We start from the raw sequence: 27,302 nt of genomic DNA on the forward strand, positions 1-27,302 counted from the left end.
GAGTGCCCCAGGCGCTGCCCAGAGCCCAGCTGAGATCGGGGCCCCCCGTGCCCAGAGCCCAGTCGAGATCAGGGCCCCCGAGTGCCCTGGGTGCTGCCCAGCTCCCAGCCGAGATTGAGGCCCCCGAGTGCCCCAGGCGCTGCCCAGAGCCCAGCTGAGATCGGGGCCCCCCGTGCCCCGGGCGCTGCCCAGAGCCCAGCTGAGATCGGGGCCCCCAGTGCCCCGGGCGCTGCCCAGAGCCCAGCCGAGATCGGGGCCCCCCCGTGCCCAGCCCCCAGCTGAGATTGGGGGCCCCAAGCATCCCAGTCACTGCCTGGACATCAGCTGCGCTCGGGGCCCCTGAGTGTGCTGGGCACTGCGGGTGATACCAGCCCATGGGCTGCCAGCGAGTACCTGTCCTGAGAGCTGGGAAGGCTCCTGTGAGATGCCCGCTGGGTTAGTGCCCTGCCCTTCCCCGGAGACCTGGCGGCGTCCCTGCCTGGGGTCACCATGCTTCTGCAGCCCTCCTTCCCCAGGGCTCCCCATGGAAGGGAGCGTCCTTGTCCCATGTGACAGATGGGCACTGGGGCCCCGGGACGGGGTCTCCCACAGAGCTGGAGCTGCGACTAGAGCCCAGAGTCCTGACTTCTCTGCCCGGTGGTAGCCAGCAGGCCCTAGTGCCCCCCGGGGGATGGGCTGGGCAGGGCTGCTCAGGCGGGTCGACTGTCTCCAAGCCGTTCGTGCCCTTGGCCTGCTGGGGCCCGCCTGCCATGGGTGAGGAGCGGGTCAAGGCTGGGGCCTCCAGAGTCTCTGTAGCCAGTAGCCTGGTGGGCTGCAGGGCCTGGCGCTCAGCTGCTCCTCTCCCGCAGGGACCTCGCAGCTCGTAACTGCCTGGTGACGGAGAAGAACTCGCTGAAGATCAGTGACTTTGGGATGTCGCGGGAGGAGGAGGACGGGATCTACGCCTCCACAGGAGGCATGAAGCAGATTCCTGTGAAATGGACAGCGCCAGAGGCACTGAATTATGGTACGGCGTTGCTTGCTGCAGCTCCAGTCCGGTCACGCTGAGCTGGTGCCCTCTGCAGGCCGCCAGGGCCTCCTAGCACCACGCACGGCACCGGGGGACGGCACTTGCACACAGCAAGAAAGAAGCCAGGAGTCCTGGCTACGAGTCCCCTAGACCACCCGGCTCCTCATGCTTCCCTCAGGCCTCACCCGGGGGAGCGGGCGCCGGGCACACCACAGCCCTGCCCAGCCCTTTGCATGCGGCTATTTACCCGGGGTGGCCGGTCGCCCGGCGTCTCCTCAGCTGGATCCCTCTGGCTGGGGCAGCAGGAGGCCATGGGAAGGGGACCCAGGGTGGTGTCTCTGCAGGGAGTGGGGGCTGCCCAGGCTGCCGTAGTTAGTGCCTGCTGGAGCACCTGGGGAGGGGCTGGAGGTGGCCATGCTCCCTGCCCCTTGCCTGAAGCCCCCCTCTCCCCAGGCCGCTACTCCTCAGAGAGCGACGTCTGGAGCTTCGGGATCCTGCTGTGGGAAGCCTTCAGCCTGGGCGCCATCCCCTATTCCAACCTGAGCAACACCCAGACGCGCGAAGCCATTGAGCAAGGTGAGCAGGCTCTGCCCGGCCAGGCTCTGCCCCATCTCCCCACGAGCAGGAGGTGCCTGGGCTGCTGCCAGCCTGGAGCCGCCCTTGCCCCCACCCCGGGGCACCTTCATGCCTGTGGCAGAAGCGGGGAGGGAGCCATGCTGCCCAGGGGATCCCCTCTGGTGAGCAGCCGCCAGGGGCTCAGGGTGTTTCCGGCTCTCTATAGCCCTGGGGGCAGGGTGCCCTGTGCCCTGAGCCTGCTGCGTCTCTCCCCAGGGGTGCGGCTGGACCCCCCCGAGCAGTGTCCCGAGGACGTGTACAGGCTGATGCAGAGGTGCTGGGAGTACGATCCCCGGAAACGGCCCAGCTTCAGCACCATTCACCAGGAGCTCGCCAGCATCCGCAAGAGGCAGCGGTAACAGACCGCGGGCTCCCAGGCCAGGAGACGCTGCCCTGGGCTGGAGCTGTCAGCCCAGGGCCCTTGGGCAGAGCCCACGCTGGTGCCGACTGCCCCCAGCAGCACTGCGAACGCCCGGTGTGACCACCCGTGGACTCGTCTTCCACCATGGCCTGGCATGACCATGGTCAGCGCAGGCTCCAGCCATCGCCGTCGGCCAGCCCCAGGCTGTTGGTTGCCTCCTGGGTGCAGAGAGACCCTGGGCCGTAGGGTCTCCAGCCTGCGCCTGCCCCAGCTGTCAGGCTGCGGGACAGATGGGCCAAGCCCTTCTCTTCTGCTCTGGGGTGGGTATTTCCTCTGGAGTAAAAACCACTCCCTCCTCACCCCGTCAGTGCTGCGGCTCCTGCACTGGGTCCCTGGGGAACGGCCTCCGTGGGGACCTGCTCAGACGAACTGGCCCCTTCTGCCCCTGCAGGGTGCTCCCCCGGGCCTCGGAGCCAAAGCTGCTGCCAGAGCCCCAGCCCTGCTCTTTCTGTGCATTGCCGGGAGCCTGGGGCTCGGCCTAGCCTGGCTCCTGGGCCCGGGCCATGGTGCTGGCAGGCGGAAGAAGCCGCTTGGCACTAGGACACAGACGTGTTCTGCAGCCCAGAGACCTGTGCCCGGAGCCCCACCCTCCTGGGGCCCCAGTTACTCAGACCAGCAGTCCACAGGGAGCCTCTCACTGCGGGGCTGGGCCACGGGTATCCGTGGAGCTAGGCATGTGCCTGTGTGACCGACGGCCCAGGACAGTCTCTGGCTGGCACCTGATCTGTATGCATGCTCCCAGGGACTGGAAATCCGGCTGTGGCCATGCCAGCCAGCACCACGGGCTGTGCCCCTCGCTAAGACTGCTGCGTTCAGCTCTAGGCACCAGAAATGGCTCTGGCAGGGGCCAGCATCTCGTGTCTTAGGCAGGGCCTTGCCCTCTGTGCTGACAAGGCCTCCCCAGTGCCCGGAGCCGGCCAGCCCAGCATTTACCGATGTTCTGGACTCCATGTGTGGCCATAGCACCAGTGGCCCTGGTCAGGGCCCCACTGTGCCAGGCGCTGTACAGCCACATCCACCTGCCCCCCAGAGCTACAGTCTGAGCATAGCAGGGCCGACAGGTGCATGCTGTGACGAGTGTGAAGCTTGGTAAGATTTGTATGTTGCCAATGAATGCCTCAGTTTCCCGCTGTGCTTTGTCCTGCTGTGCTGTCACGGATCCACAGGATCTCTTCGGTGCCTCTGCTATTAAACTGTCCCTTGGAATCACCCCTTCAGTATGCCAGTCCCCCCAGGGAATCCCCTCCTCCTTCAGGGTAGCCCATGCCTCTGGGCTCCAGCCTCCTGTTTCACAGCATGAGCTCTGCCTGGCAGAGACTCGCTGCCTTCGCCAGGGATCACAGCACCTGGGCCAGTGTCTGCAGTGACCCCAGGCAGCCTCTTCCAAACCAGGGAGGGTTTGTTAGTCACGTGGCACAGGGCATGGCATGGCCTTAGAGTTCAGCCTGGCTGGCGGCAGGGCACTGCCCAGCCAAGCGGCTCTGGCTCTGGCAGTCCCGCAGGGGAGCCCCGGGTCTCGCCACAGGCCAGCTCTTCAGACAGCCCCCTGACACCTTCCCTGAGCTGGAGAATCGGGGCAGAGGCGGGAGGAAATCGCCTTCCTCTTGGACCTGGGCTACATGCCGAAGCCAGGTCGCCGTAGCCAAGTCACCGTGCGTGTGGCTGCACTTCAGTCTGCCTCCCGCCGATGGCTGAGCCCCCTTGTGCCCCCGGGCAGCGCTGAGCCAGGGCCATGCCTGGGGGTCGACGCAGCACGCACGTAGCCACTGCCTTGCCTATGTCGGCCCTCACAGGCCTCCAGCTACCCGCGGCCAGTAGACCTCCCCTCCCTCTTCAAACTGCTGCCAAGGCTTGAAATGCCTTTCCCTGGTTGTCTGGCTCGGCGAGCAGACCTTGCTGCTCTCCCCTTGTCTAGAACCTCGTCAGCCTAGACATGGGGCAGGCATTGAACTTGGGGATGGCATTAAGCCTCTGGTAATCCACACAAAACCAGACTGACCCGTCCTTGGGGATAAGCACCACAGGCGAGGCCCAGGGGCTGGCGGACGGCTGGATCACCCCTAAAGCCAGCATGTCCCTGACCTCTCTCTCCAGGTTCTGGGCTGTTTTCCAGTGACCCAGAATGGGGAGCATCTTACAGGCGGGTGGGCTCCTGTCTCCTCCTGGTGGACAGCCAGGTCATGAGCCCAGGCCGGTTGGAGAACAGCTGCTGGTAGGAACCAGCACCCCTCGGATCTCTGCCTGCTGGGCAGGGGTTAGCGGGTCAGAGAGAGGAATTGATTCCAGCCAAGGGCCAGACCCTATCTCAGGGAACAGATCCACCAGGGGGTCATCTCCCTGCTCCTTCCACTGCCACACGTGGCCAGTACCAAATGCTCCCTGTCCCAGTATGGCTTCATCATGTTGACATGGTGTGACGGAGCGATTCTGGCGGGACCCAACTGAGAGTGCCAAATCAGGACCAATTGCTTAAACAGGGCAGTCACAGCCCTAGGCTGGGGTTTTTCCACCTCTAAGGCAAACCAAACCAGCCAGACAAAAAGGACTTTGGTCTCACCCCACTGGCTAACCACAAGTCACACAAGCAATTTCCTTAGACACTCCAGTCTCCCAGTATCACCACCAGTGCACTCGTCCTGGGGATAAATGGTTATGAAAACCAACACCCCAATAAAAGAAAAAGGTTCTCTCAATCCCAAAGGACCAAGCCTCAGACCCAGGTCAATATACACATCAGATCTTACCCACAAATCACGCTGTTGCCAATCCTTTAGAATCTAAAATCTAAAGGTTTATTTACAAAGGGAAAAAGGTAGAGAAGAGAGGTAGAATTGGTTAAATGGAATCAATTACATACAGTAATGGCAAAATTCTTAGTTCAGGCTTGCAGCAATGCTGGAGTAAACTGCAGGTTTAGATTAAGTCTCTGGAACATCCCCTGCTGGGATGGGTCAACAGTCCTTCGTGCAGAGCTTCAGTTTGTAGCAAAGTCCTTCCAGAGGTTAGAAGCAGGATTGAAGACAAGATGGAGATGAAGCATCAGCCTTATATAGGCTTTTCCAGGTGTAAGAATCTTTGTCTTCACTGTGGAAATTTACAGCAAGATGGAGCCTGGAGTCACATGGGCCAGTCCCTGCATACTTTGCTGAGTCACAAGGCGTGTCTGCCTTCTCTCCATGGGTCCATTGTGTCCTTAATGGTCCTTAATGGGCCATCAAACAGGCTAGGCAGAGCTAACACCAGCTTGTCTGGGAGGCTTCCCCCAGAAGCACAGCACAAACTTGAAATACAGACAGCATAGAGCCAACATTCATAACTTCAACTAAAAATGATACAGACATATAGACAGCATAATTATAATCAGCAACCCAGAACCTGGTCTTAGACACCTTATATGACCCCCTTTACTTAGGATTTGGTGCCACTACAGGACCTTGGTTGCAACCCATGTTCTATATGGTCCCCATTTATATCAATAACGTCACACCCCCAACGCAAAATTGATGCAGGAAGGGATGACAAAACATCGCAGACTGCATCCCAAGAGCCCCCTTTCCTTGGGTCTGTCTCACTACAGCTAGTGTTGGGCTAGAGGCCGTACCAGTGTATAACCGAAATGGTTTATCAAAGTCCTGTTCAATAACATGAATGGATCTCTTTACAAACTTAAGGTATAACTTGGTTAGCTTTTGCAGCATGGTTCCTGTATGTTTCAGGTGATCTTGCCAAGAGCTAAAGAAAACAGCTACTTTATCCATACCAGCTTTGGCCAATGTTTTGAACCCAATTAACATTAAACCAATGTAGATATTGATGTTGTTCATAGTACAGGACTTTTGGCATTTAGCCATGAACGCAATATGGTAGTGTGCCTCAGTTTCCCCTTTCATACAGCACATCAGGTCTGGAATGTATTTTCCCCTGTGAAAAGTTCCAACACTGTTTACAGGCATTAACTGTGAAACATCAGTATAGCAAGGCCCTTTAACATAAAGTGTGTTTTCATGTATTCCTTTCAACATGTTCAAGGGATTTTCCAAAAGATTAGGCACATTATACATTGTTACAGTTAGCATTAGCAATAACAACAAATTGATTGCAAGTGTCCATCTACAAACATGTTTGTCATGCCACACCCTTGGCTCAATACCATTGGAGTTTGGGCCTTTTAGGGTTAACCTGTGGCTTCCCTTTGCAAAATTCAGTCTTCTCTTTCCTTCTTGTCCTGCAGGATTAAACCCTGACTTCTCTTGCTTAACAGAATTCACTGGCTGATGGGGTGGGCCCTCTGTGCTAACAGCTATTAGCAAGTCTTTCTTCTCCCTGCCAGCCAAGTAATTCGCATCAACACAGACACTAGCTTTTAACTTCTTAGCTGCTATGGATTCCACGGCTGGACTTTGTCTAACAGAGATAACACACAAATCCAAAGAGTCTGAGGGTGAGAGCTGGCTTGCTCTCCCCTGCCTCCTCAAGCATTTAGCCATAAAACTGTTCTGCTTTGAAAAACCAGTAACTGAATCTGTCCTCAGATCCTGAAGCACAGACTGCTCACTTACTGATTCAGCATGGAGACATTCCTGTCCCAACAGCATTGTCTCCCCAACAAGCTGGCTACACACAGCCAGGTGGTTATAGGGCTGCTCAACTTCCTTAACAGCTTCTACTCCACCTGAGACCTTTTCAAAGCTGCCCACACTGGATCTTTCAAAAGGAAAGTCAGTGGATCCATTCACAACAGAAAATTTCTGGCTGTTAGGAACTGAAACTTCCTTGATTAAATCACTTTTACACCCTTCAGTTGCAGTAAACTGCTTGCACAGGCTACCATGAGGATTCCTTTCCCTAGGAGCTTCTCTAAGCAGCAATTCACCCCTCACAGAAATTCTGCCCTTCCCCTCTCCACCTAGGGCTTGCTTTACAGGAACACTTCCCTGAGCAACCACAGCCGCTTTCTGGGTCTTACCTACACTTAGACTCACTTCAGGCCCCACAGGCGGATTTCTACACAATCCCCTTTTAGGCACACCTACAGACTTTCTAGATAACAGGTCAGAAGCAGTCTCCTTCCCTTGGCCATGAACAAGTTCAGGAATCTTTTCCTTCTTGCTACAAGTTGTCAAACTGTCAGTAAGTAACACACTTAAATTACTTTCATGCTCTCCTTGTGCCTTGGCTAGGGTATCTCCCTGATCAGACAGAGTTGCTGCACCCTTTTCCAACCACACATTAGCAACTGGCAAACTACAAGCACCAGAATTGTCTGTTCTCTGGGATTTTGCTATGACACTAACTGGATGCAACCTAGTCACAGTGCCATTCTCCCCAGCAGACACAAACTCAGGACTATTCCCTTCCTGGGCTTTAGCTGTATTTACAACCAACTCCGAGACAAATGAATCACCCTCAACCATCACAGGCTGAAAGGCCCCTTCTGTTTGCTCCACAGACACAGAAGAGCCGGAGACACATTCTCCTTCACCAGACACACAGCTTGGGATTTCACTTCCCTTGTCCCAGCACACAGGGCTGTTCACAGTCAACTGCTTGGAGACTGGGGTAGCTTCCTTCATAGGCAAGTCAATACTCCTGACAGAGACAGGCACATTCCCTCCACTGTCACATTTCTCCACACAGGAAACAGGTAAGGGATATGGACACTCATTTTCCACTATCCCTCCCTTCCCAAACTGCTGATTAGACAAAGCCATCAGCTCACAAGGCTGCCTAGGCTCCTTCAAACTTTCCCTTCCAGGCACATTGCCTCTCCCAACAGATAAGCTGCTGCTCTTTTCACTACACTGAGCTACTTTTAGCAAATCACAGTTACCCATTTCAGGTTTACTTCTACAAGCTGCACTAGCCACCAATCCATTACCCATTACAAATTTACCCACTCCTTCCTCAGTTAGGGATTTAACCTGAGATACATTTTCCTCCCCAATGAGATCTTTCTGCTCTTGATCTAACTCCAGATTTACTTCTGAAACATTAGACAGACATTCAGAAACTTCATTTACAGACACACTGCTTTCTTGCACAGACAAACAGATATTTCTCCCCAGGTTAGAACTCCCATCTCCCCAGCCATAGCAAAACTGGTTAAACATAGAAAACTGCCCAGAGTAACCCCATATATCAACACAGTTATAAACTGGATTTTCAAGAGGATACAGTTTCTGCCGTTCTTCCCTTGCTTTTTTGACTTGGAGCTGGAGTCTAGCAGTTTCTTGTTGTATTTTGTGAGTCTCCTCCTCAGCAGCCAGCACCTCCAGACGTCCCTTACGAGCTTTTTCTTCTCTCTTAGCAGCCTCTTTCGCTCTCTCCGCTGCCTCTTTCGCTCTCTCAGCTGCCTCTCTCTTTCTCTCAGCCGCCTCTCTCTCCAGCTGGGCCAAGACTTGCTTCTCTTCCATTCGAATTTTTGCCAGTTCTTGCTCATAATCAAACCGCAGGCTGTCTCTCAAGGCTTGCAGTTTCCTTGCTTTTCCTGATGCTTTCTGTCTCATGGTCACTGACCTTTAACCAACCAAACTCTCAATCCCAAAGTTAAAATTTGGATACCGTGGGGTTCTGACCCAAAGCTTAATTGACCTGGTTCTGTGGATCCTGCCGACTACGCCACTGTGACGGAGCGATTCGGCAGGATCCAACTGAGAGTGCCAAATCAGGACCAATTGCTTAAACAGGGCAGTCACAGCCCTAGGCTGGGGTTTTTCCACCTCTAAGGCAAACCAAACCAGCCAGACAAAAAGGACTTTGGTCTCACCCCACTGGCTAACCACAAGTCACACAAGCAATTTCCTTAGACACTCCAGTCTCCCAGTATCACCACCAGTGCACTCGTCCTGGGGATAAATGGTTATGAAAACCAACACCCCAATAAAAGAAAAAGGTTCTCTCAATCCCAAAGGACCAAGCCTCAGACCCAGGTCAATATACACATCAGATCTTACCCACAAATCACGCTGTTGCCAATCCTTTAGAATCTAAAATCTAAAGGTTTATTTACAAAGGGAAAAAGGTAGAGAAGAGAGGTAGAATTGGTTAAATGGAATCAATTACATACAGTAATGGCAAAATTCTTAGTTCAGGCTTGCAGCAATGCTGGAGTAAACTGCAGGTTTAGATTAAGTCTCTGGAACATCCCCTGCTGGGATGGGTCAACAGTCCTTCGTGCAGAGCTTCAGTTTGTAGCAAAGTCCTTCCAGAGGTTAGAAGCAGGATTGAAGACAAGATGGAGATGAAGCATCAGCCTTATATAGGCTTTTCCAGGTGTAAGAATCTTTGTCTTCACTGTGGAAATTTACAGCAAGATGGAGCCTGGAGTCACATGGGCCAGTCCCTGCATACTTTGCTGAGTCACAAGGCGTGTCTGCCTTCTCTCCATGGGTCCATTGTGTCCTTAATGGTCCTTAATGGGCCATCAAACAGGCTAGGCAGAGCTAACACCAGCTTGTCTGGGAGGCTTCCCCCAGAAGCACAGCACAAACTTGAAATACAGACAGCATAGAGCCAACATTCATAACTTCAACTAAAAATGATACAGACATATAGACAGCATAATTATAATCAGCAACCCAGAACCTGGTCTTAGACACCTTATATGACCCCCTTTACTTAGGATTTGGTGCCACTACAGGACCTTGGTTGCAACCCATGTTCTATATGGTCCCCATTTATATCAATAACGTCACACATGGTACACCCGGTGGCTGTGTGCCCGGTTAGCAGGGGCGGCTCCAGGCCCCAGCACGCCAAGCGCGTGCTTGGGGCGGCACGCCGCGGGGGACGCTCTGCCGGTCGCCGCAAGGGCGGCAGGCAGGCTGCCTTCGGTGGCTTGCCTGCAGAGGGTCCGCTGGTCCCGCGGCTTCGGCGGACCTCCCGCAGGACACTCCACAGGCAAGCCGCCGAAGGCAGCCTGCCTGCCGTGCTTGGGGGCGGCAAAATGCCTAGAGCCGCCTCTGCCGGTTAGACAGCTCCACCACATAGTTCATCTCATTCAGCTCTTGATGACCTTAAAGGGCCTGTCCCAGGCAGCCTGTAGTTTGTTCTTTCTCATGGGAATGAGACCCATCACCTGATCCCCGGTGGCGTAGGAGCCTCACGTGCTGAGCAGTCGTACCAAACCTTCTGCTTCCCTTGGGCACTGGCTAAATTCTCCCCAGCCTAGTCCATGAGCTCAGCGAGCTTTTCCCAGAAAATCAGTACATGCTCCACCACTGATTCTCCATCGGGGGAGGCCTTCCCCTCCCATTCGTCCCTCATCAAGTACAGGGGTCCCCTCTCTCTCCTCCCATACAGCAACTCGAAAGGAGAGAACCGGGTTGATTCCTGGGGCACTTCCGGGTACATGACCAGCGGGTGGGGTAAATACTTGTTCCAGTCCTGCAGGTGCTGGTCCATAAAGGTTTTCAACATCATCTTTAGGGTCCCATTGAACCTCTCCGTTGGACTGAGAGTGATACGCTGAGGCCCAGGTGTGTTGGACCCCACACTTCCCCCACAAGCACTGGAGCAGGGTTGACATGAAATTGGAGCCCTGGTCTGTAAGGACCTCCTTGGGGAACCCCACTCTGCTGAAAACAGTCAGCAGCGCGTCTGCCAGTGTCTGCCTTGATAGAGGACAAGGCAACTGACTCGGGAGAGTGAGTAGCGAAATCTATCACCACCAGAATGTATTTTTCCCTGTCCGAATTGCCTTGCTGAGGCGTCCCACTATGTCCACTGCCTCCTTCTGGAAAGGCTCCTCTATGATGGGCAGGGGCTTCAAAGCTGCTTTCCCTTTGTCCCGGGCCTTCCCCACCCTCTGGCAGGGGTCACAGGACCTGCAGTATTGCTGGACGGGAGCAAAGACCCCGGGCCAGTAAAAGTTCTGTAGCAGCCTCTGCCTGGTGCGTTGGATTCCCTGGTGTCCCAAGAGAGGGACATCGTGGGCCTGCGGCAATACTTCTGGGGGACCCCCAGCTGCCTCCTGATCCCCCACGGTTCCATTTCCCCTTGGGGAGCCCATTCCCGACACAGGAATCCCTTCTCCCGCAGGACTCTCTCCCAGCAGCCTTCCCCAAGGGGGTTTGCAGCGCGGTGACCAGCAAGTTCCCTCAGCTTCTCCAAGGAGGGACCCTTCCGCAGCTCGGCCTGGAACCCAGCGGCTGGGGAAGGGGTGGGGACCTGCTCCCTCTCGCTGGCTGGGTCTGAGGCCGCTGCCCCGCCAAGTCCTGTCCCCAGTGGCTCCTTTCCCACTGGGGTAGGGACCTGCACCCCCGGCAGGGCACCGGCCCCGGGGTCAGGGCAGAGCGCTCTTCGCTGGCTCTGGTATGGGTGATGACTAGGGCACTCTGGGGGCCGCTGGGTCAATCTGCCAGGTCAGCCCCCATCAGCACCTCGGTTGGCAACTGATGGTGCATCCCCACATCTTTGGGCCCCTCCTTGGCCCCCCATTTCAGATGTATCCTCGCCACAGGTACCTTAAACAGGGGCCCGCACACCCTGTCAGGGTCAGGTAGGTGTTGGGCACCACCCAGTCTGGGGCCACCACCTTGGGCCTGGCCAGCGTCACCTCAGCACCCATGTCCCAGTACCCTGTGACCTGCTTCCCATCCACCTCCAGGGGAATGAGGCACTCGGTCCCCAGGGGCCACCCCACCCTCACTCTGTAGACTGAGAACTTTGAATCCTGAGCATCAGGCCCCCCAGAGGAGCTGGCCTGGGAGACTCCTCGCTCTCGGGCCATGGCTGAACTGCCAGCCCCTCCTGCCCGGGGAGCCAGGCCTCCTCCGGCTGGGCCCCCACCCACTCAGCCCTGCGAGGGCTCGGTTTGCTCAGCCTGTCCCTGAGCTTTCGGCACCGGGCCCATCTGTGGCTGCTCTGCCCACAGTAATTACACCTCAGTCCCGTTGGTCCCCTGGGGCCGGTCGGTCCCCTGGGGTATTGGCTGTGCCTCTCAGGAGGGATTGATTTGAGACTCCCCTTCTGCACTGATGTGGGCCTGTCCCCCTGGGATTCCATATCCCGACCAGCTGGCTACAAACTGGCCAGCCAGCCGCCCTGCGCAGTGCAGGTCCTTCGGCCTCTTGTCCACCAGCCACATCCTCGGGTCAGGGGGACAGAGTTCAGATAGTCGCTCCAGCCCCATCAGTTCAATCACGTCCTCCTTAGTCTGGGTCTGGGCCCCGGCCCCATTCACCCACTTGCGGGTGTATCCCCCATCAGCGTGACCAGTTCCAGATACGTCATCCCCTGGGTCTTCTGCACACCCCGGAACCTTTTCCTGTACGCCTCGGGGGTCAGCTCAAACCTGCGCAGCAGGGCTTGTTTGAACAGTTCATAGTCCCTGTCACGTTATTGATTTGAACTGGGACCATATAGAACATGGTTGCAACCAAAGTCCTGTAGTGGCACCAAGTCTTGTATAAAGGGGGTCAAATGAGGTGTCTAAGACAAGGTTATGATTTGCTGGTTATGATGATGCTGTCAGTATGTGTGGATCAATTTTGTAGCTGAAGTTACGAGTATTGGCTCTATACTGTCTGTATTTCAAATTTATGCTGTGCTTCTGGGAGACATCCCAGACAAGCTCTGCCTAGCCTGCTTGATGGCCCATTAAGGACCATCAGCTACACAATTGATCCATGGAGAGAAGGCAGATACGCCTTGTAACTCAGGCCACGGCTACACTTGCAAATTTGCAGTGCTGCAGCAGGGTGTGAAAACACACCCTCTCCAGCGCTGCAAATTGCGGCGCTGCAAAGCGCCAGTGTGGTCAAAGCCCCAGCGCTGGGAGCGCGGCTCCCAGCGCTGTACGTTATTCCCCACAGGGAGGTGGAGTACGGACAGCGCTGGGAGAGCTTTCTCTCTCCCAGCCAGTGCTGGCGCTTTGACTACACTTAGCGCTTCAAAGCGCTGCCGCGGCAGCGCTTTGAAGTGCAAGTGTAGCCATAGCCTCAGCAAAGTATGCAGGGACTTGCCCATGTGACTCCAGACTCCATTTTGCTGTAATTTTCCACAGTAAGAACAAAGAGGTTCTTACACCTGGAAAAAACTATAAAAGGCTGATGCCTCATCTCCATCTGGTCTTCAATCCTGCTTCTTACCTCTGGAGGGACTTTGCTACAAACTGAAGCTCTGCACAAAGGACTGAATGACCCATCCCAGCGGGGGATGTTCCAGAGACTTGATTTGAACCTGCAGTTTATTCTATCACTGCTACAAGCCTGAACCAAGAACTGTGCCATTACTGTATGTAATTGACTCCATTTAACCGATTCTAACTCTCATCTCTATCTTTTTCCTTTATGAATAAACCTTTAGATTTTAGATTCTAAAGGACTGGCAACAGCGTGATTTGTGGGTAAGATCTGATTTGTATATTGACCTGGGTCTGGGGCTTGATCCTTTTGGATCAGGAGAACCTTTTTTCTTTACTGGGATATTGGTTTTCATAACCATTTGTCCCTATAATGAGTGGCACTGGTGGGGATACTGGGAAACTGGAGTGTCTAAGGAAATTGCTTGTGTGACTTGTGGTTAGCCAGTGGGGTGAGACCAAAGTCCTCTTTGGCTGGCTGGTTTGGCTTGCCTTCGAGGTGGAAAAACCCCAGCCTTGGGCTGTGACTGCCCTGCTTTAAGCAATTTGTCCTGAATTGGCACTCTCAGAACCAGCATCGTTACAGTCCCCTGCTTCCACCCCATCCATCTGGCTGAACATCCCTATGGCTTTGGGACCCAATAAGGGGGTGAGATGCCCGAAGCCTGTCTGCAGGGTCAACCTGGTGCACATTGCAGGCCTTCTCAAAGGCAGTGAGGAAGGCATCTATATCATCCCCTTCCTTAAACTGAGGCAGCACTTTTATATTGGAGTTCCCTGCGGGCTTAGCCCCCCTGGGCCCATCCCCACTCACCACGGAAGGGGTCTCTCTGCTTCTCAGCTCCGCCATCGCCAGTTCATGCTGCCTCGGTCTCTCACGGTCCTGCCGTTCCTTCTCATGGTCCTCCAGCTCTTTCAGTTTCAGCTCCATTTCCAACTCCAACCCTCTCAGCTCCACCAACGGGGAACTCGGTCGGGAAGATCCCCTGCTGGTCGGGTAGGTGGATCCTAGGGCTGCCTGGCTGCTTTCAGCCCCTCCCACATCCCCGGTTGGGTCGGTGGCCGGGATGATCCTGGGGCTGCCTGGCTGCTCCCAGCCTCTCTCGAGGCCCCAGCTGGGTCAGGAACTGGCTCCTTAGAGTGATCATTCTCCTCCAGCTGAGCAATCAGCTGTGCCTTGGTGAGCTTTCCAATGCGCATCCCTCTCTCTCTGCACAGCTCTACAATGTTCTTCTTAAGGAGATGGTTATAAGCCATCTCCACGCTGTTCCCAAGTGGTCACGGACTAACAGGCCTGTGCTCTCTCAGCTCCCCACGGTCCCTGGGAGGAACCTCTTCAGTGCAACAGCCTTTGTGGGGGGTCCACTCTCTCTAGGGGGTTAAGCCGTAGGCTCCTCTGCCTCCTGGAACCACACCTCTCGGAGCCTCCAGCACCCCCATCTCTCACTAATCCCCCTTTGCTTTACTGCTCCTCAGTCACTTACTGCAGGATGCTTTGTCCATGGGGTGCAGTTTGGTCCCACCGCTACCACCAGTTGTCACGGAGTCACCGGTGATGCTCTGGAACTGCTCCATACGAACCCAGTCAGGACTCTGCGGGAGCCTCCTCTCTCTGAGCGTAATGTATCCAGGGCAAGAAGCTTCCACAGCTTCGACCTTCCTGGGTCTGACCTCGAAGCATTCAGCATCCCCTGCCCCACCGTGCGCTTCCCACAGCGAGTCCGCCCAGGCAGGGTCCTGGGGAAGCCAGAGGGCCCTGCACCCCCACGTCGCAGTCAGACGTGACTCTCAGCCAGCGTAAAACAGAAGGTTTATTCGTCGACAGGAACACAGTGTAGAACAGAGCTTGTTAGCACAGAAATCAGTGACTTTCAGCCAAGTCCATCTTGGGAATCCTGGGCCAGACGCCCTGGATTCCCCCTCTTCCTGTCCCCCCACACAGACTGCCAGCCTGCAGCCACCCAACCTCTGACACCCCCCTTCAGGCCCCTCCTCTGCACCCCCCTCCTGGGGCTCAGGTTACACAGGTGCAAATATCTGGGCAGCCTCACCTGCCCTGAGGGCCTCAGGAAAATCACACACCCAGATCCCACCACCGAAGTGTTGGTGCAGCACACAGGGAAACTGAGGCACACGTAGTATTAGTATAGGACAGTAAGACTCACATGCAACATAAGATGAATAAAACCCGACTTTGTCACACCCCTCACTTCTCTCCCATGGCTGGAGCCAGAGGCGGATTAGGGGTTTGTGGGGCCCATGGGCTACAGCAAGTGAGGGCCTCCCCACCCCTTCTGCCTGCAGCCCCCCCCTTCCCGGCCCGGCGCTCCAGCTGGGGAGTGGGGACAGGGTGCAGGGGCCCCCTGGGCATGGGCCCTGTTGGCCCAGTGGCTAATCCACCACTGGCTGGAGCTGAGCGTGGTGCTGGGTCCCGAACTCTCTTGTTTAACCCTTAGGGGAGCAAGGGAAGGGGGGTTCTGAATCTCAGATTTTGCCTTCCCTTCCAGCTGGCTTGATACCGGGACCTCGGTGTGGTTTCCCTGTAGCTGCAGCCCTGGCAGCCTGGAGGGTTCCCCCTGCACACTGGTGAAATGACTCTCCCAGCTAAGGGGCGAGACAGCGGGGGGTGGGGGGGAGACAGACAGCCGGGGAAGGGGGGCAGAGAGACAGCTGTGAGGGGGGGCGGACAGACAGACAGCTGGGGGGGCGGACAGCCAGAGTGGTGGACAGCCGGGGGGGGGGACAGACAGACAGACGGGGGATGGGGGGTGGGCAGACAGCCGTGAGTGGGGGTTGACAGACTGACAGTCGGGGGGGGGGACAGATAGCAGAGTTGGGGGCGGACAGACAGGTGGGGGGGGGACTGACAGCCGGGGGATTGGACAGCCAGGCTGGGGGGGGCGGACAGACAGCCAGGCCGGGGGGGGGGGACAGACAGCCGGGGGATGGGGGCGGACAAACAGCCGGGGGGGCGGACGGACAGACAGGTGGGGGGGTGGACAGACGCACAGGTGGGGGGGGCAGACAGACAGCCGGAGGGCGGATAGACAGGCGGGGGGGCGGACGGACAGACGGGGGGGCGGTCGGACAGGCAGGGGTGGGCGGACTGACGGACAGACAGCCTGGGGGGGCGGTCGGACAGACAGCCTGGGGGGGGGCGGGCGGACAGGCGGGGGGGCGGACTGACAGCTGGGGAGGGGGGGCGGACGGACAGGCGGGGGTGGGCGGGCGGACGGACGGACAGACAGCCGGGGGGGGCGGGCGGACAGCCGGGGGGGCGGACGGACAGGCAGGGGTGGGCGGGCGGACGGACAGACAGCCTGGGGGGGGCGGACGGACAGGGGGGGGGGCGGTCGGACAGACAGGCGGGGGGGGCGGACGAACAGGCAGGGGGGCGGGCGAATGGACAGACAGCCTGGGGGGGGTGGGCGGACAGGCGGGGGGGCGGACGGACAGGCGGGGAGGGGGGGCGGACAGACAGGTGGGGGGGTGGACAGACGCACAGGTGGGGGGGGAGGACAGACTGCCGGGAGGGGCGGACGGACAGGCGGGGGGGCAGACGGACAGACGGGGGGGCGGACGGACAGGCAGGGGTGGGCGGGCGGAGGGACAGACAGCCGGGAGGGGCGGACGGACAGGCGGGGAGGGGGGGCGGACGGACAGACAGGTGGGGGGGTGGACAGACGCACAGGTGGGGGGGGAGGACAGACTGCCGGGAGGGGCGGACGGACAGGCGGGGGGGGGGGGCGGACGGACAGACAGCCTGGGGGGGGCGGGCGGACAGGCGGAGGGGCGGGCGGACGGACAGGCGGGGAGGGGGGGCGGACGGACAGACAGGTGGGGGGGTGGACAGACGCACAGGTGGGGGCGGAGGACAGACTGCCGGGAGGGGCGGACGGACAGGCGCGGAGGGGGGGCGGACTGACAGCCGGGGAGGAGGGGACCAGCGGCGGGGAGGGGCCTGGGCGCATCCCGGCTCGCTGCCTCCTGCCCGGCCCCAGCAGCCGGCGCAGCCCGGGGCGCGGAGGCGGCAGCTGCCGGGGAGGCCGCGGCCGGCCCAGGAGCGGGGGCGCCCGGGGACCGGAGCCCGGCCCGGCCCGGCCCGGCGGAGGATGTGAGCGGAGCCGGGCCCGGGCCTGCCGGAGCCGCACCGGAGCGGGCGGAGGTAAGGGGGAGCCGGGCCCGGTCCGCGCCTCGCACCTGGCGCCGCGGGGCGGGCTGCGCTGCCGGCCGGGGGCGGAGGGGCCCCGGGGGCTCTGGGCGGCCCGGCCCCGGTGCGGGCTGCACAGCTCCCGATCGGCCCGCCGGCCCCTGCAGCAGCAGCAGCGCCGGGTCCCTGCGGCGGGGGGTCGCGCCCCCGGCCAGGCTGGAGAAATGTCCATCACTCCCGTGAGGCTCCCGGGGGACCCGGCCCCCGCCGCGCCGAGCACGGCCTGGGCACCAGGCTGACTCCCCCCGGCAGCCTCCGCCAGCGCCCCTTGTCCTGCCCCCACACCCTGCGCTGTGGGGATCAGCCCCGCCTCTCCAGGCCCCCTTCAAGGGGAGTTTCTCCAGACCCCTCTAGTGCTGCTGGCTCCTGCAGCCCTGGGGCACCCGGATCCGGGGGAGGCCGCTGCGGGCACTGGGGCACCGTGTTCTCCATCCCACTCCTCAGCCCCCAGACATCTCTGCCCTTCTGACCGAGCAGGGTTCACCCGGCTGGGTGCTCACAGCCCAGCTCCCTGGGCTGGGCTCCTTTCAGAGCAGCAGGTCAGCCAAGGGTCCATCCGGCCCAGCGTCCTGCCTGCTGACACTGGCCGGTGCCAGGGTCCTGAGCGGGAATGAACTGAATCGTAGGGCGTAGGCACTGCACATTATTCGTGTCCCCCTCGTTTGCCGGGCCCGTTCCCCTAGCTTGGCTAGGCCTCCTGTCGCTCCTCACAATCCCCTGCTCCTAACAAACCCCAGTAACTTTGTGTCAGCTATAAATTCTGCCCCCACGGCTCAGCCCCGGGCAGGGCCGTAATAACCGTGTTAGCCCACGGGCCTAGCACAGAACCATACGGCCCCTGCTGGCAGTCGGTGCCCAGGCAGGAAACTGACCATTTCATACGGTCTGCTCCAGGCCAGCTTAGCTCAAAGGCCTTGCAAAGCCAAATAAGTGATGTCAGCTGGTTCCCCCTTATCCTCTTCCTGGCACGACCTCAGAGCCCACTGCTACCATTTCCTCTGCAGGAGCCGGGCTGGGACCCCTCCCTCCCGTCACGCTCTCCCCGGCTTTGCTAGGCTGCTTTTAGTTATTGGCTTAGCCAGCCTGTCCCATCCCCTGGGCCCGCAGAGAGATCCCTGAGCAGCTGCTTCACGGCCTGAGCTATAATCGCCTTCCCTCCTGGTGCTACCACCAGCTTGCTTGCCTGCGCCCCTTCACTGGCTTCCAGGGCAGACTGCGCCCTCTCGCCCTCGCCAGGGCCCAGGCCATGTCCCCCATTCTCACCCTGCCCTCTGCCTGTTCCACGCTCCCTCCTGCTCCCACTCTGGGATTCCTGCCTCTGCCCAGTGCCAAGCTGAGCCCTGGCCCTCCAGGTACCCAGAGAGCCTGTGTCTGGCTGGAATACCCCCTCCCGGGCTGGCTGCTCAGTCCTGGCAGCAGCCCCTCGAGGCGGGAGCAGCTTGTGCGTCCCTGGGCAGAGCTGGTGACTAGTTGGCATCGGGAAGGCAGGGACGGTGCCAGGCCCCTGGCTGTGCTGTGTGGCTGGGAAGAGAGCACAGTGGGGCTGGCTGCTGCCAGGGCACCAGTCGCTCTGCTCAGAGAGCTGGGGAGCCCCGTCCCCGTCCCAGCGGAGCTGGGCTTCCTCGTTGGCGGGCTGTGCAAATTCCAGAGTGTGTCCTCTGGGCCCTGTGTGCAGTGGAACTGGGGGTGGGGAGCCCTGGGAGCCTGCTGGTGGCAGCTGCTGTGACTTGTGGACTGGGGGTTACAGGCACACCAGCCAGCCACCCCACCCCAGGTGCCCTCAGCATCTCCTGCTGCTGGCCCAATGCCTTGGGGGGCTAGGAGCCATTTCTTCCGCCTTATTCCGGCTGCTGCCCTGTGGCTGGGTGATTCTCGTGCCAGGCTGGACGCCAGCTCTTGGCTCACATGCAGGGCAGGTGCATTGGTCACTCCCTCTTTCCAGCCCTGGGAAACCTGCCCCAGAGCTCGCGCTGGCCCCAGAGGCTGATTGCAAGGCCAGAAGGGAGCACTGGGACTGGGTAGTCTGCCCTCCTGTTGAGCCCAGGCCGGAGCCCCTCGCCAGTGGTCCCTGCACCCAGCCCAGCTGGCCGGCTGAGCAAGAGGGCGGCTTTTGCAGAGGATCCACCCACTCCAGCTGAATTGCCTTAGGGGTTAATCCTGGGACTGGTAAAAGGAGGGGGTGTGGTGGTGCAGGGCAGGGGAGGGACATGGTGGTGGAGCCTATGGGGAGGGGAAGGGCATGGTGATGTAATAGGGGGAGGGGGTGTGGTGGTGCAGCGTGGGGGAGGGGCTGGGATGTGGTGGTGCAGTGTGGGGGAGGGGCTGGGGTGTGATGGTGCAGTGTGGGGGATGGGCTGGGGTGTGGTGGTGAAGTGTGGGGGAGGGGCTGGGGTGTGATGGTGCAGTGTGGGGGAAGGAGACACGGTGATGGTGGAGCTAGGGGGAAGGGTGCAGTAGTGCAGTGAGAGGAGGGGGAGGGGGTGTGTGGCAGTGCAGTGAGGGGAGGGGCCGGTGTGTGGGGGTGCAGTGTGGGGGAGGGACCAGGGTGTGGTGGTGCAGTCGGGGGAGGGGCCGGGGTGTGGTGGTGCAGTGTGTGTGGGGGGGGGTGTGGGGGTGCAGTGGGGGGGAGGGGCCGGGTGTGAGGGTGCAGTGGGGGGAAGGAGACGCGGTGGTGGTGGAGCTAAGGGCAGGGGTGCAGTAGTGCAGTGAGAGGAGGGGTATGTGTGTGGTGGTGCAGTGTGTGGGGAGGTTGTGGTGGTGCAGTGGGGGGCAGGGTGTGGTGGTGCAGTGGGAGGGTGGTGTGTGGTGGTGCAGTGGGGGGAGGGGCCAGGGTGTTGTGATGCAGTGTGTGGGGGTGTTGTGTGGTGATCCAGTGTGAGGGAGGGGCTGGGGTGTGGTGGTGCAGGGTGTGTGAGGGGTGTGGTGGTGCAGTGGAGGGGGGAGATGCAGTGGTGGTGGAGCTAAGGGGAGGGGTGCAGTAGTGCAGGTGGTGCAGTGTGTGGTAGTGCAGTGGGGGGAGGGGCCGGAGTGTGGTGGTGCAGTGGGGGGGAGGGGCCAAAGTATGGTGGTGCAGTGTGAGGGGAGGGGGTTGTGGGGGTGCAGTGGGGGGGCAGGGTGTGGTGGTGCAGCGGGGGGAGGGGGTTGTGGGGGTGCAGTGGGGGGGCAGGGTGTGGTGGTGCAGTGGGGGGGAGGGGGGTTGTGGGAGTGCAGTGGGGGGGCAGGGGGTTGTCATGCGGGGGGGCGGTGTGTGGTGGTGCAGAGTGTGTGTGGGGGGAGTGCAGTGGGGGGGAGGGGCTGGGGTGTGGTGGTGCAGTGTGGGGGGAGGGGGTTGTGGTGGTGCAGTGGGGGGGCAGGGTGTGGTGGTGCAGTGGGGGGGAGGGGCCAGAGTGGTGGTGCAGTGGGGGGGAGGGGCCAAGGTGTGGTGGTGCAGTGGGGGGGAGGGGGTTGTGGTGGTGCAGTGAGGGGGCAGGGTGTTGTCATGCGGGGGGGCGGTGTGTGGTGGTGCAGAGTGTCTGGGGGGGAGTGCAGTGGGGGGGAGGGGCTGGGGTGTGGTGGGGCAGTGGGGGGGAGGGGGTTGTGGTGGGGCAGTGGGGGGGCAGGGTGTGGTGCTGCAGTGGGGGGGAGGGGGTTGTGGTGCTGCAGTGGGGGGGCAGGGTGTGGTGGTGCAGTGTGGGGGAGGGGGTTGCGGTGGTGCAGTGGGGGGGCAGAGTGTGGTGGTGCAGTGGGGGGAGGGGGGTTGTGGGAGTGCAGTGGGGGGGCAGGGTGTTGTCGTGCGGGGGCGGTGTGTGGTGGTGCAGAGTGTGTGTGTGTGGGGGAGTGCAGTGGGGGGAGGGGCTGGGGTGTGGTGGTGCAGTGGAAGGGAGGGGATGCAGTGGTGATGGAGCTAGGGGGAGGAGTGCAGTGAGAGGATGGGGTGTGTGGCAGCGCAGTGGGGGACGGGATCCAGTGCCCTCCATGGCTGGGGAGCAGGTTTCCTGTGCGGGCAGTGCCGTGTGCCCAGCTGGGGGGTTGTGCAGGGCAGGGTGTAATTAACGCTCTGCTCCCTGCCCAGCTCCTGGCACCGTCCCAGGCTTCACAGACTAAAAATACCGCCGGCCTGGCTCCAGCCAGGCGGGATTAGGGTAACCAGGCCACAGCTGTGCTCTGCCCGGCGTGGGGCAGGGCCTCCGGCACCCACCTGCTGCAGACTGATTGCACGTGGCCTGGGCTCCAGGGCCGGCAGGGCAGCATCGCCCAGCGGGCCAGGCTTCCGGCTGGGCCCCACAGGCCTCCCCCATCCCCTCTGCTGAGTCTGTGAGCAGGGGCTGGGCAGCACAGGGCACAGCTCACCCAGCCTGTGCTGCAGAGCCTGGGGGGCTGGGTGTGGGGTGGCCTGGTCTGTGGAGCCTGGGGGGTGCTGGGTATAGGGTGGCCCAGGGGGTGGGTGGCCCAGCAAGGGCTGCGGAGCCTGGGGGGGTTGGGGGGGCTGGGTGTGGGGCAGCCCAGGGGGTGGGTGGCCCAGCCAGGGCTGTGGATCCTGGAGGGGCTGGGGGCTGGGTGTGGGGCCGCGGAGCTGGGGGGCGGGGGGTCTGGGTGTGGGGCAGCCCAGGGGCTAGGTGTGGGGCCACGGAGCTGGGGGGGTTGGGTGTGGGGCAGCCCAGGGGGTGGGTGGCCCAGCCAGGACTGTGAAGCCTGTGGTGGCTGGGGGCTGGGTGTGGGGCTGTGGAGCCTGGGGGGGGCTGGGTGTGGGGCCGCGGAGCCGGGGGGGGGTGCTGGGTGTGGGGTGGCCCAGGGGCTGGATGTGGGGCCGTGGAGCTGGGAGGGGGCTGGGTGTGGGGCCGTGGAGCCGGGGGCGGGGGGTGTGCTGGGTGTGGGGCGGCCCAGGGGCTGGGTGTGGGGCAGCGGAGCTGGGAGGGGGCTGGGTGTGGGGCGGCCCAGGGGGTGGGTGGCCCAGCCATGGCTGCAGGAGGCAGCCGCTCAATAGCACTTGGTGGGCTGGGCGCGCTGGCCGGCTGTGTCCGAGCCCCGTGCCTGGTGCGTGAGGGCGAGGGCCTGGCAGCCCTTTGCTGGCAGAGGACCCCTGGGTGGGGTGGCCACTCGCCCCACCCCCCATTGCAGGAGGGCAGCCGCACCCAGGGGTCTGGCAAGGCACGATTAAGCCCGGCCGCTCCTCCTTCGACTCCTGAGGCCTTCATCTTCCTCCCTGCATGCTCAGACTCTGCCGTGGCCCCCTTCCCCGTGGGGCCTCAGGACCCTCCAGCCCAGCTGAGGGGCTGGCCCGGGTAGGGAGTGGGGGCCCATCGGGGGGGACTGGCCCAAGTCGGGGCGAGAGGCCTGTCAGGGGGGTTGGCGCAAGTGGGGGTTGGGGGTCTGCCTGGGGGCTGGCCGCAGTGAGGGTTGGGGGTCCGTCTGGGGGGCTGTCCGCAGTGAGGGTTGGGGGTCCGTCTGGGGGGCGGGCCGCAGTGAGGGTTGGGGGTCCGTCTGGGGGGCTGGCCGCAGTGGGGGTTGGGTGTCCGTCTGGGGGGCTGGCCGCAGTGGGGGTTGGGGGTCCGTCTGGGGGGCTGGCCGCAGTGGGGGTAGGGGGTCCGCCTGGGGGGCTGGTCGCAGTGAGGGTTGGGGGTCCGTCTGGGGGGGATGGCCACAGTAGGGGTTGGGGGTCCGCCTGGGGGCTGTCCGCAGTGAGGGTTGGGGGTCCGTCTGGGGGGCTGGCCGCAGTGGGGGTTGGGTGTCCGTCTGGGGGGCTGGCCGCAGTGAGGGTTGGGGGTCCGTCTGGGGGGCTGGCCGCAGTGGGGGTTGGGTGTCCGTCTGGGGGGCTGGCCGCAGTGAGGGTTGGGGGTCCGTCTGGGGGGCTGGCCGCAGTGGGGGTTGGGGGTCCGCCTGGGGGCTGGCCGCAGTGAGGGTTGGGGGTCCGCCTGGGGGCTGGCCGCAGTGGGGGTTGGGTGTCCGTCTGGGGGGCTGGTTGCAGTGGGGGTTGGGTGTCCGTCTGGGGGGCTGTCCGCAGTAGGGGTTGGGGGTCCGCCTGGGGGCTGGCCGCAGGGGGGGCGAGGGGCCTGGCGTGGGGGCTGGCTGCAGGGGGGGCCGGGTGCCTGGCGTGGGGGGCTGGGTGCAGTGGAGGGCGAGGGGCCTGGCCTGGGGGGCTGGCCGCGGTGGGGGTGGGGGGCCTGGCGTGGGGCGCTGACCTTGGTCTCTGGCTGACTTGGTGGCAGGTGGGTCCTCGCAGCCCCGGGATGAAGCTGAAGAAGCAGGTGACGGTGTGCGGAGCCGCCATCTTCTGCGTCGCCGTCTTCTCCCTCTACCTGATGCTGGACCGAGTGCAGCACGACCCTGCCCGGCACCAGAGCGGGGGCAACTTCCCACGGGTAAGTGGCCCTGCCCCCAGCGGATGGGGAGTGGGGCTGGGGCTCTCTGCCATCACCTCCCATGGTGCCTGCAGGGGAGACCCCCCTTGCCCACCCAGCCGCGTGTTGGCAGCTTGGGGGGGCTGAGTGCTGAGGGGCCCGGGAGTCTCAGCGAGGGCCGGCTTTAAGCCGATTCCCCCGATTCCCTGGAATTGGGCCCCGCGCCTTAGGAGTTTTTTCCTCCTCTGGCAGCGGGGCGGGAGGGGGTCCGCTCTGGGTCTTCGGCGGCGTTTCGGCGACGGGGGATCCTTCGGTGCTGCAGAAGACCCGGACCGCCGCTGGGCATTCAAATCGGGCCCCGCCCTTCATAAAGCCGGCCCTGATCTCAGCTCCCTGGGACCTAGACCACTTGGGGAAGAAAAGTTCCAGGGTTGTGCACCACGTGTGGGTCAAGTCTATTCCAGGGTTACTCGTCCACCACTGACATGCAGCCACCTCTGGGTGGGATGTGGCAGCAGTTGGACAGCGGCACAGTCTGTGGCAGGGGAGTGCTGGTGGCTCCCTGTCTGGGTGGCACTGCAGGTAGGGTGACCTGGGACAGTCTCCCACCCCCTGTCGCGATTTTTCACACTTGCTGACTGGTCACCCTAACTGCCGGGGGCTTTGGGAGGCTGACTGGCATTCGCCAGCTGCTGGGCCCTGGCTGCCTGCCCAGATTTACTGAACATGCTTTTTGTCTGGGATTGCACCTCTGCACCCAGCCCCTTAGCGCCAGCCTGGGGGATCGGGGCCAGCCCTGACTTCCAGGGGAGAGCGCCCCCTGCTGAGTGCCCCACCCTGCTCGCTGCAGCCCAGTGCCCCCCAGCGCTGCCCTGGGGCATTAGGGTCTTTTGTTGACTGTGAGAGGAGAGCGCTACCTACTGAACCCTGACTCTGCTCCCTGCATGGCAGGCCCCCAGTGCTGACGGGGTGGGGGAGCCCCCCCTCCTGAGCCCCTGGCCCGCTCCCTGCAGAGTGCACTGCCAGGCCATCAGCCCAGCAGCTCTTACGCTGGTGGCCTCCCCAGGCAGCCCCGCTGGGCCCTTGTGCTCACCACTCTGCTGGAAAATGGGGGGTCACTGAACCTAAACATTCTGTGGGAAAAGAGTGACTTGGGCAAATGTCCAGGGACCCCGTTAGTTCTGGGGTGCAGCTGCGTGAATCTGCGTCCCCTGGAGCTGCTGCGGTGCCTTGCGGACAATGGATGGGCAGCTTCCCCCGGCATTTCAGGGGCAGGGGGGTGCTGCTCTCACCCCATGTCTGTGAACTGCAGGGTGGGCTGGGGGAGCACTAGGCTGGGGGCCCCTCACCCCCTGGGGGCTGCTCTCACCCCATGTCTGTGAACTGCAGGGTGGGCTGGGGGAGCACTAGGCTGGGGGCCCCCTCGCCCCCCAGGGGCTGCTCTCACCCCGTGTCTGTGACCTGCAGAGCCAGATCTCGGTGCTACAGAACCGCATCGAGCAGCTGGAGCAGCTGCTGGAGGAGAACCACGAGATCATCAGCCACATTAAGGAGTCGGTGCTGGAGCTGACGGCCCACGCGGACGGGCAGCCGGTGCTGCTACCCTACCGCACACCCAACGGCTCCTGGGTGCTGCCCCCCGAGAGCCGGCCCAGCTTCTTCTCCATCTCCCCACAGGACTGCCAGTTCGCACTGGGGAGTGGGGGCCAGAAGCCAGACCTGCAGGTGAGCGAGGGCCGGGGGCCTAGGTGGGAGGGGGAGCCGCCTGCGGGGGGCCAAGGGGCTGGGGGGGACGAAGGGGGAGCCATCTGCAGGGGGCCGAGGGCCTGGGGGGTCAGAGGGGGAGCCCCCTGCGAGGGGCCGAGGGGCTGGAGGGGCCGGAGGGGGAGCCCCCTGCGAGGGGCCGAGGGGCTGGAGGGGCCGGAGGGGGAGCCCCCTGCGAGGGGCCGAGGGGCTGGAGGGGCCGGAGGGGGAGCCGCCTGCGGGGGGCCGAGGGGCTGGGGGGGCCGGAGCAGGAGCCGCCTGAGGGGGGCCGAGGGGCTGGGAGGTCAGAGGGTGAGCCCCCTGCGAGGGGCCGAGGGGCTGGCAGGTCGGAGGGGAAGCCACCTGAGGGGGGCCGAGGGGCTGGGGGGCCGGAGGAGGAGCTGCCTGAGGGGGGCCGAAGGGCTGGGGGGCCGGAGGAGGAGCTGCCTGAGGGGGGCCGAGGGGCTGGGGGGCGGAGGGGGAGCCCCCTGCGAGGGGCCGAGGGGCTGGCAGGTCGGAGGGGAAGCCGCCTGAGGGGGGCCGAGGGGCTGGGGGGCCGGAGGGGGAGCCACCTGAGGGGGGCCGAGGGGCTGGGGGGCCGGAGGAGGAGCCGCCTGCGGGGGGACGAGGGGCTGGGGGGCCGGAGGAGGAGCCGCCTGAGGGGGGCCGAGGGGCTGGGGGGCCGGAGGGGGAGCCGCCTGAGGGGGGCCGAGGGGCTGGGGGGCCGGAGGAGGAGCTGCCTGAGGGGGGCCGAGGGGCTGGGGGGCCGGAGGAGGAGCCGCCTGCGGGGGGACGAGGGGCTGGGGGGCCGGAGGGGGAGCCGCCTGAGGGAGGCCGAGGGGCTGGGGGGCCGGAGGAGGAGCTGCCTGAGGGGGGCCGAGGGGCTGGGGGGCCGGAGGAGGAGCTGCCTGAGGGGGGCTGGGGGGCCGGAGGGGGAGCCGCCTGAGGGAGGCCGAGGGGCTGGTAGGTCGGAGTGGGAGCCATCTGCAGAGGGCTGGGGGTTCGGAGGGAGAGTCGCCTGTGGGGGGGCGAAGGGCAGGGGAATTAGCGGGGGGGTGAAGGGCAGCGGGGTCAGAGTGGTCTGGGGCTGGGGCTGAGGCTGGACTGACGGCCCCAGGCTGGCTGCTCCCACTGAGCATGGTCCCTGGCCTGGCAGATGCTGGCCGTGGCCTCGGTGCTGCCCTTTGATAACCAGGATGGTGGCGTGTGGAAGCAGGGCTTTGACATCACCTACGAGCCCCACGAGTGGGACACAGAGCCCCTGCAGGTGTTCGTGGTGCCACACTCCCATAATGACCCAGGTGAGTGGGGCCCATGGAGCAGGCTGGGGCCTTGGAGCCTGGCCCTGGGCTTAGGGCCCTAGGCTGAGCTGTGCGGAATCCCCTGGCAAAGGGTCCTGGGCATGGCCACCAGGCCCCACAGAGGGAGGATCCCAGACACGGCCCTTTGGCTTCTCAGCAGTGTTCCTGTCACAGAGTGGGGGGGAGTCAAGGCCCTGCGCCCCCGGCTTCCTGCCATTCACCGCGACTCTCAGCCAGCCAGTAACACAGAAGGGTTATTTAGACGACAGGAACACAGTCCAAGACAGGTCTTGCAGGTACAGACAACAGGACCCCCTCAGGCCTGGGGTGGGGCCTGGGCTGATGGGTTTGGGGTGCAGGAGGGGACTCAGGGCTGGGGCAGAAGGTTGGGGTGCAGGGGGGGTGAGGGCTCTGGATGGGGGTGGGATGAGGGGGTTGGGGTGCAGGCTTCCCCGGGGCTGCAGTGGGGACAGAGGACTCCCCCCAGCTTCCACAGCAGCACCTGGGCTGAGGCAGGGGGCATCTCTCCCCCAGCCACAGCAGGTGCGGGCCAGGCTAGGCTGGGTCCGGGAGAGGGGCTTCTCTACGCCACTGTGATGTTCC

General features: G+C 62.2%; 2 protein-coding genes across 3 annotated transcripts in view; both read left to right on the forward strand.

Moving 5' to 3' along the window:
* The window catches only part of FES (FES proto-oncogene, tyrosine kinase), a 38,327-nt gene extending 34,242 nt beyond the window's left edge, over positions 1-4,085 (forward strand). For both annotated transcript variants that reach the window (XM_044980996.1, XM_044980997.1), the window contains 3 exons: positions 849-1,006; positions 1,463-1,585; positions 1,841-4,085. In XM_044980996.1, coding sequence (XP_044836931.1) covers positions 849-1,006; positions 1,463-1,585; positions 1,841-1,983 — 424 coding nt within the window. In that variant the 3' untranslated portion in view covers positions 1,984-4,085. The remainder of the gene's footprint in view (positions 1-848; positions 1,007-1,462; positions 1,586-1,840) is intronic.
* Positions 4,086-17,212: 13,127 nt separating this feature from the next.
* The window catches only part of MAN2A2 (mannosidase alpha class 2A member 2), a 34,199-nt gene continuing 24,109 nt past the window's right edge, over positions 17,213-27,302 (forward strand). The window contains exons 1-4 of the mRNA XM_044980888.1: positions 17,213-17,293; positions 23,524-23,676; positions 25,123-25,380; positions 26,555-26,699. Coding sequence (XP_044836823.1) covers positions 23,545-23,676; positions 25,123-25,380; positions 26,555-26,699 — 535 coding nt within the window. The 5' untranslated portion in view covers positions 17,213-17,293; positions 23,524-23,544. The remainder of the gene's footprint in view (positions 17,294-23,523; positions 23,677-25,122; positions 25,381-26,554; positions 26,700-27,302) is intronic.

The sequence above is a fragment of the Mauremys mutica genome, chromosome 11, assembly GCF_020497125.1.
Source record: "Mauremys mutica isolate MM-2020 ecotype Southern chromosome 11, ASM2049712v1, whole genome shotgun sequence".
Taxonomy (NCBI): Eukaryota; Metazoa; Chordata; order Testudines; family Geoemydidae; genus Mauremys; species Mauremys mutica.